General features: G+C 44.1%; 1 protein-coding gene across 1 annotated transcript; it reads right to left on the bottom strand.

Moving 5' to 3' along the window:
* Window positions 1–105: 105 nt before the first annotated feature.
* Window positions 106–17020, bottom strand: rbm14a (RNA binding motif protein 14a). The gene is made up of 8 exons (XM_083644476.1): window positions 16990–17020; window positions 15742–15921; window positions 11886–12070; window positions 11202–11369; window positions 9495–9604; window positions 6796–7080; window positions 6022–6260; window positions 106–1252 (listed from the first exon to the last, which is right to left on the bottom strand). Exons 2-8 carry the CDS (start codon window positions 15900–15902, stop codon window positions 736–738), a joined length of 1665 nt encoding a protein of 554 aa, XP_083500602.1. The 5' UTR covers window positions 15903–15921; window positions 16990–17020; the 3' UTR covers window positions 106–735.
* Between the last annotated feature and the right edge of the window lie 445 nt (window positions 17021–17465).

The following is a 17465-nucleotide window of genomic DNA, read 5'->3' as shown; positions in this document are numbered from 1 at the left end:
ACACAAAACGATCTAGATGAATAAATAGCACTACGGGTGTGAGGAAAAATATGCCTTTTGGATTTCATGGTGAGCTGTTCCTTTAAAACCATTTCATTTCACTACTGTTCTTTGCTAAATCTATTCTGGCACAAATATGACCGATTGGGCGGCTGGATTGTCACAGATGTGCAAAGGCACACATCTGGCAGAACAGATGGGCTAAAGCAAACTGCTCAATGCAAATGAATATCCTTCAGTCAAACCAATTGATCTCAGAGTGACACGGTCCTGATTGTTGAGTTCTACTCTTGGCCTCTATGGCTAGCCTTATCCCAAGCAACATGTTAGCTTCTTTGACACTAACTGAGGAACTACATGAGCCTTTACTCAATTTAACATAAGAGGAATTTTGGTCTGCCGTTTTTAACCCTGGCCAATTCTCCAGGAACACCTCTCCTATTAGTCCCCTCTTGTGTCCAGAGACGGTAACATCATTGCCTACTAAACTAACACTAAACAGCCATCTACCTTGTCACTTACTTAATCACCTGACAGGCAAGCTAGTTAGAGACGAGGGTATAATAGCCAAGATGGAGACAGATAATTGAGGTTTAAAGCACATTCAGATCACAGCGTTGTTCCCTCTCTGATGTTCCTCTCTCTTTGAACTGTCGCACACACGCACACACACACACGCACACACAGACACACACACACACACACACACGTTTGCAATGTGGAAGGGGTGTTGGACTATCGGTAAGGGGGTTCTGGCGTGTGTTGGTAAGGGTATTCGTGGCGCTGGGGCATGGATTGCCCGTGTGCGGGTGTCTGCTCATACGGTGTGGATGCGGAGTAGCTTCCTGGTGCCGCGTAGGCTCCCGATGACGCATACGCCCCCGCTGCATCGTACGCTCCAGACGCCCCGTAGCCGCCCGCTGTGTCGTAGCCCGCCTGGGCCTCGTAGCTCCCCGACGAGCCATCGTAGCTTCCCGACGTGTCGTAGCTTCCGGGCGCGGTGTAGGCTCCCGACGCGCCGTAGCTCACCTGCGGGGCGTAAGTGGCGGGGGCGCTGTATGCCCCCGCAGGTGCGGTGGCTGCAGGGGGGGCCTGTGTGTAGCCAGCGGCCTGGGTGGTGGTCGATGCGGCTGGAGGGGGAGGAGGTGGGGGAGGAGGATTGGTATAGGCATACTGGAGGTACTGGTACTGTTGCTGGTACTGTTGATACTGTTGGTACTGCTGCATCTGCTGGTAGTACTCCACGTAACACCTGGAGTGGAGGGTAGAGTAGAAGAGATGAGAGGACAGGAGAGAGTGGAGGTTAGAGTAGAGATGAGAGGACAGGAGAGGAGGAAAGAGTAGAAACACACGCACCAAAAGTAAAGGTTAGTCTGCAAACCATATATGGCAAATGGAATTAGTATTCATTTAATTAATAATAATTGAATGACTATTAATTAAATTAATTATCATTGTAATTCTGCAGAGGTGGAAATATGCTTCACATGTGCTAATTCAGCGATGATTTCCTTGTTTATAGTGATACGGCTGTTGAGAAAGGCATTGCTATTTGCGTAGTATCTTCAACAGGGACAGAAGATCTTGACTTGGCGCTGCCAGATGGTTTGTTTTTAAATATCGGCACTAGAGCTGCTGCGATTTGCGATTAAATCATAAATTGACGATTGAAGGGAGGGATCGGCAATTGGCTTTTCTACAGCGATATTTAAGGCGATTTCAACTAATTCTCTATCATAAGACGTTATAAAAAAATCTCTAGAAGCTGCGCCCCCTACTGTACACTTGAGATGTTTCTGGGAGAGCTGTTAATCAGTGCGAGTGAGGGGCGGAAGCCGTGCTTAAAGTCGAGCTGAACCCAAAAATTACTTTTCTTTTCTTTTAATTCAAATACCTGGGTATTCAGTGCACCTATTTAATAATGTATGGCAAAAAAATCACAAAAATCTAATTTCTTTAGTTTTTCCACACTTTTTCACATCAAAAGTTCATTTTTCAAGATTTTATTCACAACAGTAATTTACAGTTTGCTGACGTCACCTAGTACTATCAAATTTCTACCCCATTTCAACCAATCATATCACAACATGGCAGCTGTCAATCAAATCATTTCAGGATAACTTTCTCTTCCAAATGAAGGGGAAAATGGCGCCTAGTGCCTGTCATCTGGCAGAATTTCTAGCCCATAAACTAACTACTAACTTGACCAATTATGCAAACTAAATCAAATGGTAATGTCTAAGAATGCAAAGAAATGTAACTGGCTCGTTAAAACTTGCATTCCAGGAATATTATTTACTGCAATAGCGGTAAATAATAAAGCTATGCTTTAGCAACTTGATGCAGTGATTACGGTACTTTTTTTAAGCCCTCAACATTTTCTAAATGCCCCCATTTTTTAGACCGTGGGGGCAAATTTTGCACCCCAATTTTTTTTTTCCCCCTACACCGTCTCTTGTCTCCCTCTTTCTTCAGTTTCCTTGCAGCACCGTCAAGTCAGCCAGAATGTAAAAGTATGTTTACCACCGCAGGCTTTCACGTTAACCTTAATATACATTTTGAGTAATGCTTTAGACTAGTTTCATTCCATATGTAATCGTAACACATCACAACCAGTGTTGTTGACGTGTAAGCTATTTTATGGAGGTTCCTCATAGTTGAGGCTATGAGCTACTTAAGTTTATTTTGCACTGCGTGCTTTCATTTTTAAGGCTAAAAACGGAAGTGGTTGTGTTATTTGCCATGCTCTGGGTGACGCGAGGTTAGCAGCAGCCGTCCATAACATGGCGATCTCGTTCCCACTTTACTCCAGCCTCCGTGTTGTTACTTTCTATGATGAAGAGTCAGCGTGCAACAGTGACTTGGCCTTACAGCCGGGGTTAAATCATGCAACATGAACATGGAAAAGTAGACTGCAGAAGAAAAGTCATGGAGTTCAGCAAGAGGGAGGCGGCTTCAGGACGCATGGGGTCGGTCTCGAGTCTTTTCTCATATAAATGCATCATCTACGTTTATTCTTCTTCTACAGGCTGCATTCGATCTAATAATATATTACGATTTATTGTTTTTTCACCCTCAAAATTATTAATGCCATTAAATAGGAATAGGTCTCTTTATCAAAAATAATAATAATAATTCAAATGACGGCTAATTAATAGATTATGGCGATCTGATCGTCTATCGCCAATCTCTAATGGCCACGATTGGACGATATGAAAATAGGGACGATTGAGCAGCCCTAGCGGGCACCTTCAAAAATAACCTGGCAGGTGATTGGATTGTCTATTGAATATAGCTAGCACCGCTATTCATAATATTACCATGTCACATGCATTGCATTCCCTATGCATTTTGATTGTAATCACCTGTTATTGTTCTGCCAAGATGGCCATGTGATGATATAACAAAATACTATGAATTCCCATTTTTGTTGGAATTTTATCCCTTTCAATTCACAACACTGGCCAATACATAAACACTGCTCTGAAAATGCATATCATATAAAAATCTGCGACAGAAGTTAACGTTACTTTGCCAACTTAAAATTACATGACTGGTGAACAAGCTAACGTTAGCTGGCAAATTACGTTATGCAAACGTTAATTTGGGTTCATTAAAGTGACAATCTCAACTTTCGATTACCTTTGCAAAGCAGTCAACAGAAATGTCCTCGTTTGAGGTAGTCTCGGCTCCCAGACGTTTGGTGGCGCAAACGTCTGGGAATTTCACTGTCAGAAACTGTCTGTCCGAGCCCGGCGAGAACGGCCGGCAGCAGACACGCCTACATTTATTATTAGAATTTTATTTGGTAGCGGCAATGCAATGTTTCATAGTTCCAATATAGAGCAAGACACCGATGTGCTGCAAAGAGAGTTTATATCTGTTGTTTATTTTACAATAATTTTTCCTACCCGGAAGTGGTCCGCTTGCTACTGTGAGTCATCAGCAGGCTCTGTAACGTTAGCCTCGGGAGTCGGGTTTATCGCTGGGGAAAAGACCTCTAGCCGCCGGGGCCGGATGAAACACGTCCTATTAACAGGTTATGTTTGTTTCTAAGTGATTAATATGTTTCTCCGCAAACGCGGCGATGTTTTGCGAGACACCGGTTCTGCATGAGCATCACTGCCCCCAGAAAGCAGGCCCGCCCACAACACTCATGATTGGTTCTCCGATGCAAGGCTTCCAACAGCGCCACCTAACGTTATGCAAAGATTTAAATAGTAATATTCTCAGTCTTACAGGAGTGAAACGGATTAAGACTGAGGGCTGAGTCTACGTTTGAGGAAGCAGAAAGCCCGAGCCGGAGTGAGAAGCATATAAACAACATGCAGCATAAATAACAAGTGACATTTTGTCACTCGTTAACTTGTTGAATGTTAATCCGGCGCTGTGATTGGTCGAGCTCTTTTTCGTTTGCTTCTCGGCAGGCAAGAGGCTGCTGCCCATAGCTGCTGCCACTTGCTGTTAAGACTTTACTACTGCACGTGTTGCTGTTAGACTTTACTACTGCACGTGTTGCTGTTAGACTTTACTACTGCACGTGTTGCTGTTAGACTTTACTACTGCACGTGTTGCTGTTAGACTTTACTACTGCACGTGTTGCTGTTAAGACTTTACTACTGCACGTGTTGCTGTTAAGACTTTACTACTGCACGTGTTGCTGTTAGACTTTACTACTGCACGTGTTGCTGTTAGACTTTACTACTGCACGTGTTGCTGTTAGACTTTACTACTGCACGTGTTGCTGTTAAGACTTTACTACTGCACGTGTTGCTGTTAGACTTTACTACTGCACGTGTTGCTGTTAGACTTTACTACTGCACGTGTTGCTGTTAAGACTTTACTACTGCACGTGTTGCTGTTAGACTTTACTACTGCACGTGTTGCTGTTAGACTTTACTACTGCACGTGTTGCTGTTAGACTTTACTACTGCACGTGTTGCTGTTAGACTTTACTACTGCACGTGTTGCTGTTAGACTTTACTACTGCACGTGTTGCTGTTAGACTTTACTACTGCACGTGTTGCTGTTAGACTTTACTACTGCACGTGTTGCTGTTAGACTTTACTACTGCACGTGTTGCTATTAAGACTTTACTACTGCACGTGTTGCTGTTAGACTTTACTACTGCACGTGTTGCTGTTAGACTTTACTACTGCACGTGTTGCTGTTAGACTTTACTACTGCACGTGTTGCTGTTAGACTTTACTACTGCACGTGTTGCTGTTAGACTTTACTACTGCACGTGTTGCTGTTAGACTTTACTCACTGCACGTGTTGCTGTTAGACTTTACTACTGCACGTGTTGCTGTTAGACTTTACTACTGCACGTGTTGCTGTTAGACTTTACTACTGCACGTGTTGCTGTTAGACTTTACTACTGCACGTGTTGCTGTTAAGACTTTACTACTGCACGTGTTGCTGTTAGACTTTACGACTGCACGTGTTGCTGTTAGACTTTACTACTGCACGTGTTGCTGTTAGACTTTACGACTGCACGTGTTGCTGTTAGACTTTACGACTGCACGTGTTGCTGTTAGACTTTACGACTGCACGTGTTGCTGTTAGACTTTACGACTGCACGTGTTGCTGTTAGACTTTACGACTGCACGTGTTGCTGTTAGACTTTACGACTGCACGTGTTGCTGTTAGACTTTACGACTGCACGTGTTGCTGTTAGACTTTACGACTGCACGTGTTGCTGTTAGACTTTACTACTGCACGTGTTGCTGTTAGACTTTACTACTGCACGTGTTGCTGTTAGACTTTACTACTGCACGTGTTGCTGTTAGACTTTACGACTGCACGTGGACAATTTACCCAATTCACAGGCGTCAACGGCTTTTGGTGTAGTTTCAAGTGACACGACATGGTACCAGTGTACTTGGGTGTCAAACTATGCTATGAAAAGGTGCAGGTTGGCAGCTCTGCAATAGATTGAAGGGTGGCAAGTGTGATTTGTTGTGTGCTCGGGATCACAAGACTAAAATAGTACACGGATTAAAAATGTCTTCCATGTACCTAGCAATTGGATCTGTCCCTTCAGCAGCAGCAGCTGTGGTGGTAGCTGTGGGGTCTTCAGGCCCTCCCGGTGGTGTCGGCAGCAGAGCGCGGCGTTTGCTGCGTATCTGGGCCATGGAGCCCGGGCTTGGGTCAGGGAGGAGGGGGGCTCGGTTCCCTCGGATGGGGCTGCGGTCCCGGTCGCCGGCTGATGCCGCTGTACCCGACGTCTTCCTCCCAGCCTGCTGCTCTGCCAGAACCTTCAATTCCATTCAAATCATTTCACTTTCTTGGAATCAGCGTATACTGTAGATGCCATGCCTTGCAAGCATGATAGGTTCCATCTTGGGTCCCAAATTCAGAACAGAACATCAGGCACTCTAAGCTGGCTCCGTAGACTCCCATTATAAAGATTGGGGGGGGGGAGTATACAACTTAAAACTGAGATTTCTCAACAACAACAAAAAGGAATGAAAAAGCTGAATTAAGATGATAAAGTACTGTAAGTGGTGACCTGTGTAAAGTTTGAATGGAACTTCTAGTACCAAGTATGAAAATGTAGTTAAAGAGGGCATGGTTTGAACAGTCCTCCCATAGACTTAAACAGGCACTAAAAAAATTTAGTTTCGATTTCACGACCCATGATGGCAGACATTCCATGACTGGAACCCATGTGACATCATGCTGCAAGGCATCTACATTATATATTACCAGAGATATTTTAGCAATAACAGTGTCAATGAGTGGTATTGATGATAATTATTCATAAACATCAAACATAAAATGTCAATATACCTTCTGTCCCTGCTGAAAAAACTTGGCTCTTGCTGCCTCAAACAGTGCTGTTGGGTCCGTCCCTGCGGGAGGCTCTGCTTCCTGCGCGGCTGCAGACTCGTCGTGCTCCGTGGCCTCGTGGTACACCTGGTCAGCCACGGAGCCGTACACCTGGCTGGCCAGAGCGCCGTATATGGCAGGGTTCACCCCATCGCCACCCTTTGCGGCCGTGAGGCCCTTCAGAGCGGCGTAGGTGGGATCAAACGATGTGGTGTTGTAGAAGGAGTTGTGCACGCTCTGCTGAACCTGCATAGAAATTGAGATGTCAAGATATGAGAAACATGGAAAATAACAGTGTTGCAATCTTTGGGAATATATTATAATCTAATTGATCCAAATAACAAAGGACGGCCGTAGTCAGGGAGCGGAGAAAATGGCATTTAAAAAAAAGGATGAAACGGATCAGGTTGGAAATAAAAGATTACAAAGATTTTTCCATATTTCACTAATTGGTGAATACCGTATGTACCATTTTGCACAACCATTACGAGGCCTGAAATAATTTTCACTCCATTAGGGGTTGGGGTTTTTCCACAGCAGTGGAAGCCCAGCTAGAGAATGAACTGGCCTGTGGGCAGCAGTGTAGGAAATTATTGGGGGGAAGGGGAGGGCGGCTCAAATACCTCAAAAAATCTCAGAATGTAGAGCCATATGAAATCCACGTTCACGGAATCGCGGAATTGACCAATAAAAATGGAATCAACTGTAAAACGTAGGATACTGCAGAATTGGCCATAATTGGGATGAAATTCAACAATTCAACAGGTTAAACCATAACACGTTTAAAAGTTATATCAGCACGTACCATTTCAGCAAACAGTAAAACGTGCACAACAAAATGTTTCTAATATCCCTAAAACCGATCTTAAGTTAAGTTATCCTTTATTTATCCCCATGGGGAAATTCATCCTCTGCATTTGACCCATCCTCTACTAGGCACCTTCCTAAAACTAGGAGCAGTGGGCAGCCACAGTGCAGCGCCCAGGGCCCAACTCCAGTTCTTTTGCCAGTGCCTTGCTCCGGGGCACCGACAGGAGTATTAACCCTAACATACATGTCTTTGATGGTGATGATAAGGTGACACGGACTCTCTCCCTCTCTCATCTCCTTGACATGGAGCTCTGCTGCAGCTGCTGCTTGTTAAGCGACTCAGGTGTTTGGTGCAAGTGTGCATGAAGGACATAGATGTAAGCTGTGACAATTATGTTGTGAATACTTACTTACTTACATATACTACCTCATTGTATTATGTTGTTCTTTTAGCATACTTCCAGACAATCTTGCAAGCTTAATTGACTGACGGTTTAAGTAGTCTACTTTTCAGATGGAGTTACCTTATTATCAGCGCTGTTCATGCTAATATAGGATGATGTAACGTTGGTTAATTATTGTGTGCTAATGATAGTAGCCTAATTCTGTGTTGCTTTATTGGGGTATAGTTGAAATGCTCATTACTTTCCCTAGGTACTTATCTCAATACACAGTGTAGGCTACTTAGCTATTGTATAACAGAAATAACTGTCATATTTGGATTTACATTCAAACTCAGGGCCATTTATTTGCTTATGTTTATAACCCTAACCCTCAGACCACACATGCACCCCCTGCAATATCTGTCTGTTCAACTCAGTTCATGGAAATAATCAACCCCTCAAACAACAAAGGATTCTCTGACTGGAATAATTTTCATTATTGTACCGCCAACCCATGCCAGTAGACGAACAGCATAGTATCTTAATTACTCAAAATATAAGGCGACTAAAATTGGCAACCGTATTTCAGATTCGCAAACCAAAAGCTGATGCTTGGTTGCCGTCGAGCCCTGTGTACAGTCATCGACTGTATTTCTGACTGGAAGCACTTGTTAAAAATAGTGCATTGTTGTGTAAATTGACTGTTATATCTTATTAAATTGTGGACATGTATTCATCCCCACTTATTAGACACTATTTCTGATGGTAAAATTAGCATAGAAAGCAAAACACAGAATTCAGAAAGAAAAAAATGCAGAAAAAAATAAACTGAATTGGGGGGGGGGGGGGGGGGGTTAATATGGCTCCATCAGAATGCCCCGATCGAGGGGTAAAAATTGCCCCCCAAGATTTAGATCATTCTATTTTAATTGAACTAATTTAATTTCTGCGATGCGATGGACCAGGTACCTCTTTGAAAAAAGCTCCAACTGCTATCGAAGAAAGCAACATAAATCCTTGCTTTGACGCTTTCTCTCACACACAGACACTCAGATGATCGCACACTTTTCTTTGGAACAAAGTAAGTCTTCTTTTGACTTACGGTACTCATGTTGGCACAAGGTGCGAGGTGGTGACTACTGTAGTATATGCAGGAATCACGAAGTTAAATTCAATACCTTTTAAGACCTTTTTTAAGACTTTTCAAGACCTCAACGCCACTTTCATCACATCAGCGATCGGGGTGTAAATCACAAGTTTCATCGCGATACAATTATTATATCGATTCTTTGGACAAAGATACGATATATATTTGCTGACATCACAAAGTCTGCCACAATACGACATTGATTCAATTCGGGGGGTCTGCGATTGATATGGGACGATATCATAGGCTCATTTAACACCATATTCTACAACATTTAATTGACTGTGTGCGTCTCCATAATATGATTTAAAAGTTCCTACGCTGATGGGCAGTCCAGCGGCGGCGGCTGCAGCTGCTGCTAACACAGCTGCTTGGCTCTGGTGGTGCTCCAGTGAGGGAGGGGGTCTGGGGAGAAGGCCCTCTCGTCCACCTGTGAGGAGAAGGGAGCAGAACCAGCATTTATTTTCAGCTTTAAATCATAGCAGACCACCCACTGACTGAGGATCCAAAGGGTCAACATTGTCCTGCTCCACTCATCGTGGTATTGTGTCCAGAAAATGTGACGGCAATTGCTTTTCCATACCTAATACTGTAATACCCTTTATTAGGCACACCTGCTTATTCTTGCAATTATCCATTCAGCCAATCACGCGGCAGCAGGTGATACAGGTCAGCAGATTCAGTTCATGTTCACATCAAACATCAGAATGGAGAAAACGTGTGATGTCAGTGACTGAGCGTGGCGTGGCTGCTGGTGCCACAGGTGACAGGCTGCCGCCTTGACTATTTCATTCAGAGGCAACTTGGTTGACACAGAATGAGCGGCGGGTGGCACTGGCAGCAGCATGCAGTGAGCAGCAGGGCGGGTGGCACTGGCAGCACCATGCAGTGAGCAGCAGGGTGGGTGGCACTGGCAGCAGCATGCAGTGAGCAGCAGGGCGGGTGGCACTGGCAGCAGCATGCAGTGAGCAGCAGGGCGGGTGGCACTGGCAGCAGCATGCAGTGAGCAGCAGGGCGGGTGGCACTGGCAGCAGCATGCAGTGAGCAGCAGGGTGGGTGGCACTGGCAGCAGCATGCAGTGAGCAGCAGGGCGGGTGGCACTGGCAGCAGCATGCAGTGAGCAGCAGGGCGGGTGGCACTGGCAGCACATGCAGTGAGCAGCAGGGCGGGTGGCACTGGCAGCAGCATGCAGTGAGCAGCAGGGCGGGTGGCACTGGCAGCAGCATGCAGTGAGCAGCAGGGCGGGTGGCACTGGCAGCACCATGCAGTGAGCAGCAGGGCGGGTGGCACTGGCAGCAGCATGCAGTGAGCAGCAGGGCGGGTGGCACTGGCAGCAGCATGCAGTGAGCAGCAGTTGTGCAGATGGAAAGGCCTTGTTGATGAAGAGGTCAGGAGAATGAGCCGACAGAAAGGCTACAGGAACTCAAGATAATCATTTCTTAATCTGTAATTTTGATATGCACTGAGTATGAGAGGGGCTACCTCAGTTTCGTTGTACCAGTACAATGACAATAAAGAACTGATTTGAATTGAATAGAATAACCTCTTTACAACTGTGGTGAGCAGCAAAGCATCTCAGAATGCAACAACACAGCCAACCTGGAGGCGGATGTCACTTTGGTAGACGGTTGACACTGAGCTGAAAGCAGATACCTACCCAGTATTAGTCAGGTGTTCCTAATAAAGTGCTCGGTGAGTGTATTTTTGTATTATGTTTGATGTATTTTCCTATGTTTAGCATGGTTATGTTTGATGTATTTTCCTATGTTTAGCATGTTTACTGTTGATTGACAAGTGAGGACCCTGGTTGCTGGTCACTCCCATTAGGCCAAAGGCTGAAATGAGTTTTTGCTGAAATGTGGATTTGCTGTTGCCGCTGTGCAAATTAAAAGTCTGCCATAAATACATAGTGTGTGCGAGGCGAGCGGACATTTTCCTATAGCTTTAAACCATAAACCATAAACCATAAACAACAACCACGTATGGATCTTTCATCTCCACCTCACCTCCACCCCCACCCATGCCACCCCCACCAGCGCCCATAAGCTGGTTGATGAGCGGCTGGGCCTTGGACAGCTCGACGGACAGCTGGCGGCCCTTGAAGATGGTCCCGTTGAGCGCCTCGATGGCTACCAGGGCCTCCTCCTTCCTCTCCATATGCACAAAGGCATAGCCGGTGCTGGAGCATAGCCTGGCTGTAGGGTGTACACAGAGGACAGAGCTCAGTGTTAGCAGAGCTCCACTGATAGTGGCTTTTTAAAGGATGACATAACAGTTGCCGATTAATAGGGCTGGGTATCACAAGTTTCATCACAATATGATATATCGATTCTTTGGACAACAATACAATATTTGCCGTCTGCCACGATTTAGATTCAATTCAGGGGCCCGCATTCGATATGAAACGATATCATATATATGCCCATAACACAATCTGTTACACTTACTGTATATCCAGGGTTCATACACATTTTGACCAATGGATTTCCATGACTTTTCCCATGACTTTCAACCAAATTTCCATGACCAAACATTTTGTAAAGTCTCGGTGTATACATGAAAAAGTCGGTGTGTAAAAAATAGTCTATGTAATGTAACTACTAACAGATGACAATAATTTTAAAACTAACATGGTCATTTAGTAGGCTACTAAAACACGTTACTAGCCCCAACACTGACAACAACAAAGATCTTGAGGCCATAAAACTGACCTTTGACTTTGTCACAGTCCAGAACTCTTCCGAAGGTCTGGAACAACCCGTGCAAGTCATCTGCTGAGCAGGTTGCGCTAAGGTTCCCCACAAACACCTTGGTGGAGTTTGGTGGGCGCGCACGTGACTCCTCCACCACCAGGGGCCTGCCTCTGTACTCTTTGCCATCAAGATGCCTTATGGCCCTGCAGAGGAAGAAGCAGAGCCATCACCTGGTAAGCTGCAGCTGACAGTAGTAGCAGCATTACCACAGACATTTCAGCAAGAACAGAAGTAGGAATGGGCATTTTAAGCAATTTAAATACTCGAGTACTCTCCTTCTATTATGAACGAGTAACCGGGTACTCTCTCGCGCGCGGGGGGGGGGTGTTGCCATTAGGGGGGTGATGTTAGGCGACGCTAAGCTAACGTCTAAAGCCTGCCTCAGACAGTATCTCTCATGGTTGGATGGATGGCGTTAGCGCTTCGTCGGAGCAGACAATAGTGTTGTGAAACAAGCGAAGGCTCATTTCCAATACATGTCCATTCCATAGTATCATCCATTTTACTTTATGATCACTGTTACACTAACGTAAATCCACGGATTACAAGGTCCGGTGTTCTGCCAAAAAGTGAAAACTGACAAGTGTGATTAACGTTACAGCCGGGGCTCGACGCTTACCATTTCCCCAAGGAGCACATGTGCTACTGAGTTGAAAAAGTTATTAGCACATAAAGAATTTTAGGAGCACAATTCAAATTTTATACAGAACAATATATACCATGTATTCGATATGATTATATTAATCTCTGATACGTTACAATTAAGTTTAATTCAATTCAAAGTATTATCATGATGCAACATGCAGTTTTCCTTTAATTTATTCCTCCATAAAAACAAAGGTGTTGCCGGTGGGCATGTTATGTGATCGGTGTATCCCCCACTACCGTGTAACACAGACTACCGCGGAGAGCCTACCCAGGGGGCACGGGGAGAACATCCAGACACCACACAGAAAGGCCCTTGTTGACGACCCCACCCGGGCGGTGGGCACTCGAGGACATGCGGACGGGCACGCACTCCTTCAGCGCTCACAGCGTCCCAGGTGGGAATCGAACCCAGGACCTTCTAGCTGTGAGGCAACAGCGCTACCACTGCGCCACCGTGCCCCAACAATAGGATTGTTAGTTCCTACTAGTGCATGTTGTTCCGGGGGACAATAACAGTGAGACACCAGTCGGATATCCTCACAATCACAGCAGCTAGACTAGAGCGAACGTTACGTTATATGAATGTTGATAATAAAAGTTTTAAAGTAAGAGTCTATGCTTTAACCGTAGAGTCATAGAGACAAGACGGAGCAGAATGAAACAAGCTCCTCCACTGTCCTCACAGTCCAGACGTACTTCTAACGTTAGCTTGGACGTTCAGTCACAACACTGCTGCATCACAACTCATGGCTGCATCTGACTCCAGACAACTTTTCAGACGCCCGTGGAGACAATCTTTCTCAAAAGAAACTAACGTTAGCGACACATCTGGAGACTTTTTCTGACATGGGATTAATATTACCAGCAAGCAGCAGTAAGCAGGCAATGACTGAATGCTGGTTAAGTCCTCCCTGCCGCTAGCAATGATGCTAAGTTAGCATCGACATTTCGCTGTGGAAAAAAAAAGAAAAATACAGAGATGGCCCGCAGTGACAACAGAATTCACACGCAGGCTTAGCTAAGGGTCTTACCTACATGTGTATGAGGAGGGCATCATTTGTGTTCATAAGATGCATAGCGTTAACTAACGTTAGCTGCTGGTCTAACCAGAACAGCGGAGCCACACTGCAGCCCAGAGGGAGCACTTGTAATTTACCCCGGCGCACGGCACGCTGAAACTGCTGAGTTTTCTTTTCATTTCTTCCTCCATAAAAACAAACGATGTTACCGGTGGGCATATTATGTAATCGGTGTATCCCCCACTACCGTGTAACACCGCTAACACCGACTACAAGCCTAGTCTAGGGCTTGAGACTGACTTGGGACCGGAGCAAAAGTGACTTGGTTGCACCTCTGATGACAAGGGAGGATATGAACACCAGCCAAATGGTGCCAATCGTTGGCTGTTGCTGGCAAACCACTTGTGGTTTTCTTCAACATCATCCCTTTTGCTCAAATACGGCCTAGTTAGTGACTAGTTGGTGAAATAGTGAGACAGCAGTTCAATTCTGTGATTTACCAGACTGTGCGGCGTACACAAAGTGTGTTTCCTGCCTTCTCTTCATTCCAATTGTGTACAATAATTATATTGAAAACAATTTGCCGACTTTGTCCCCTATATTTAGCGACTTTTCAGACACCTCTTCCCCACTGGTGACTTTATTCCTCAAAAGTGAATCCCAGTGGATTTGCCAATAATTGCCCTGCGGCTGCTGCCGGGTTTTCTCTCTCTCTCTGTCTCATAAACACAGCGTTCACAGTTCGGGCCCTCCTCTCGTCCGCTGAGAGGAGTGGGTTTACCGTACTTGTAATTTCTAACAGCGTATGCCGAATCCGGCCCGGCGGAGTCAGCACTTAATATTACAAAGATTCAGTAAATGATTGCAACAGCTACGCCGAGGTGAGTTTTTCCCCCCTTCATATATTATGCAAATTAACGTGTGACATCTTGCGATTTCCTGAGCAGCTAATAGCTACTAGGGATGGGCGCGAGCACTTGGGTACTCACATAACGTCAGTACTCGAGTAACGTTTCCGCTGTTCGGGTACTCGCCCCACTCCCCACCCCTTTAAAAATGGTCTAAATCTACACATGCATCGTTATGTGGATCTGGCAGCATGAACTGCACGGGCGTCAAGTCAGCCAGAATGTACAAGTATGTCATCCGCTTTGTTGATTTCAAAATAAAAGGCTTATTGTAACGTAAGTTGTAACCTTATTTATTTTTAGTAATGCGTTACAGCCATAGTTTCACGCCATATAACATCACGAGTATTTTGATACAAGGTTTGCTGCTTCGTTCATTGAAATACCCTTTTCTCCTCCAACGTGCATAGATAAGCTATTTACTTTCGTTTAAGTAACATTATTTTGAAAGTTTTAACCGGAAGTTTTCCAGCTCATCCCGAAAATGGTGGCTGAAGATATGCTCCCGAAGGAGACAGATGCACGCTTCTTCATAGCACACGCCCGATAAAACTAATTCAAAACTTTGCAGTAGTTTACTGACTACACTGTCGTTTCCCATAACATTAGTCACAAGAAATGTGGAGAAAGAATCGCTTTTTTGGAGATAATCGTTTCATGGTGATCACCATTTAGCTGCAGCTGTAACGTTAATCACACTGGTCAGTGGTCAGTTTTCACTTTTTGGCAGAACACCGGACCTTGGAATCCGTGGATTTACGTTAGTGTAACAGTGATCATAAAGTAAAATGGATGATACTGGACAATGGACATTGGACAATGTATTGGAATTGAGCCTTCGCTTGTTTCACAACAATATTGTCCGCTCCGAAGCGCTAATACCATCCATCCAACCATCGGAGATGCTGTCTGAGGTAGGCTTTTAGACGTTAGCTTAGCGTCACCTCACCTAATATCACAGTCAGTCAGTCCGTCTCCTCACATGCGCCAGGTAACGCTTTCTCCATGCAAAAATGCAAACGTTATGTGTGAACCCCTGCTCTGTCATTACCATAGTAATCACACAGACCCCCCCCCCCCCGCACGCGAGTACTCGTTCATAATAGAAGGAGAGTACTCGAGTATAGTAAATTGCTTAAAATTCCCATCCCTAATAGCTACTTTCCTTGCAAAAGAGTTGGCAACAGTGATTCAAAACGTAATACAGTACATTCAGCCCATGTAAGAATGGAGAAGTACCTGTCTGCTGCCCCCTCTCCCTTCAGGGTTATGAAGGCATACTGTCTGAGCAGCGAGCAGGTGTGGACCTCTCCGTACGGACCGAAGAGCTTGTTGAGCTCGTCATGAGTTGCATCCAATGGAAGATTCCCCACAAACAACTTAACGTTGTCACTGTTCATCTCTATGTCAACTAGACATCTGCAAAAGAACCAACAGCAGGCAGGAAACGTTGGTTAGCTAGTAGCTACCTTTGAATGCATCAAGAGAAATCAGTTTAAAAAGCACAATTCATTAATCCAACTCATTTTCCTAATAATGTTGGCAAGATCCGGAGTTATGGATCGAGGTTATAGTTATGTATTCGTCCGGGTAAGTAAGCTGAAGTGATCTCTATATCTATATCCAGATCTTGATATCATTAAGTTACATTAAAGCAGGATCTTGTCAGGATTGCATGAACCGCTAAAGCAGGGTATTATGCAGGAATCCTGAAGTGAAATTCAATACATTTTAAGACCCTTTCAATATATTTTAAGAACTTAACGCCACTTTCGTCACATCAGCGATAGTGGTGTAAATCGCAAGTTTCATCACGATACGATATTATATAGATTATTTGGACAACAATACAATATTTGCTGATATCACAAAGTCTGCCACCATACGATTTTGATTCAATTCAGGGATGATATGCCCATTTAACACAAATAGGCTATCAGTTATTCACATTTTAGAAATTGCTACAAAATGTAATACCTCATCAAATGATTACGACTTTTTAATCGTTTTAAGGGCCTTCATTTTCTCTAAACTGATTCATCAACTCGTAATACTTTTCAAGACCCCGCCGATACCCTGTAAAGAGACGGGTAACTTTTCCCCTTCAATCAGCTAACGTTAGCGTAAATGAGATCAAATGGAGTTAGTGCCAGGCTGATACTGTTTTCAGTTAGCCAACGTTACAATCAACAAACGTGAACACAAATTGTTTGTAAGATCAGGAGTAAACTGGGTTACATGGCTAACGTAGCAACAAAACTACTCGTACTGTTGGCCATTTTGTTTAACCTCGTAACGTTAGCTAAGCTAGCTAGCTAATGCTAACGGTGTGGTTTTACCTGCGCGGTTGAGAACAAACACTTAACGCTTAACGATAACTGCACAATGGTATGAGATATTAGGAAACGTGGTAGTTCTAACGCAGTTGAAACATTCTATAAAATGGAGGGAAAACATTAATATTGAGGACGATCACACATTTCTTACCAAACGCGGTGCTGGAGCTGAGCTGTATTTCAAACCTCACATCCGGTTCCGGAGGTGTTGTGCGCGCGCAGGTTATATATTTTTTTGCATCTATCTATCTATCTATCTATCTATCTATCTATCTATCTATCTATCTATCTATCTATCTATCTATCTATCTATCTATCTATCTATCTATCTATCTATCTATCTATCGTATCTATCTATCTATCTATCTATCTATCTATCTATCTATCTATCTATCTATCTATCTATCTATCTATCTATCTATCTATCTATCTATCTATCTATTTACTTAGCCTACTGGTTTATTATAATAAAGAATGGGTAGTTAATTGAGTTTTCTAGTCTAATGAGTCTACAGTAGCTAGTATAATAATTAATTTATTAATTAATAATAATAATACTAATAATAATAATAATAATAATAATAATAATAATAATAATAATAATAATAATGATGAGGATGATGATGA

This window comes from Poromitra crassiceps (assembly GCF_964638095.1).
Source record: "Poromitra crassiceps genome assembly, chromosome: 1".
NCBI lineage: Eukaryota > Metazoa > Chordata > Actinopteri > Beryciformes > Melamphaidae > Poromitra > Poromitra crassiceps.
The sequence above is the reverse complement of the archived record's forward strand: the minus strand, read 5'-3'. Positions and strand labels throughout refer to the sequence as shown.

Excerpts from the sequence above, each read along its gene's own strand:
- rbm14a (XM_083644476.1), bottom strand. The coding sequence starts at position 15,902 with ATGAACAGTGACAACGTTAAGTTGTTTGTGGGGAATCTTCCATTGGAT. Across the intron at positions 12,071-15,741 it reads GGAGAGGGGGCAGCAGACAG|GGCCATAAGGCATCTTGATG; the intron begins GTACTTCTCCAT and ends CTTCCTCTGCAG. Across the intron at positions 9,605-11,201 it reads GCTTATGGGCGCTGGTGGGG|GTGGACGAGAGGGCCTTCTC; the intron begins GTGGCATGGGTG and ends TTCTCCTCACAG.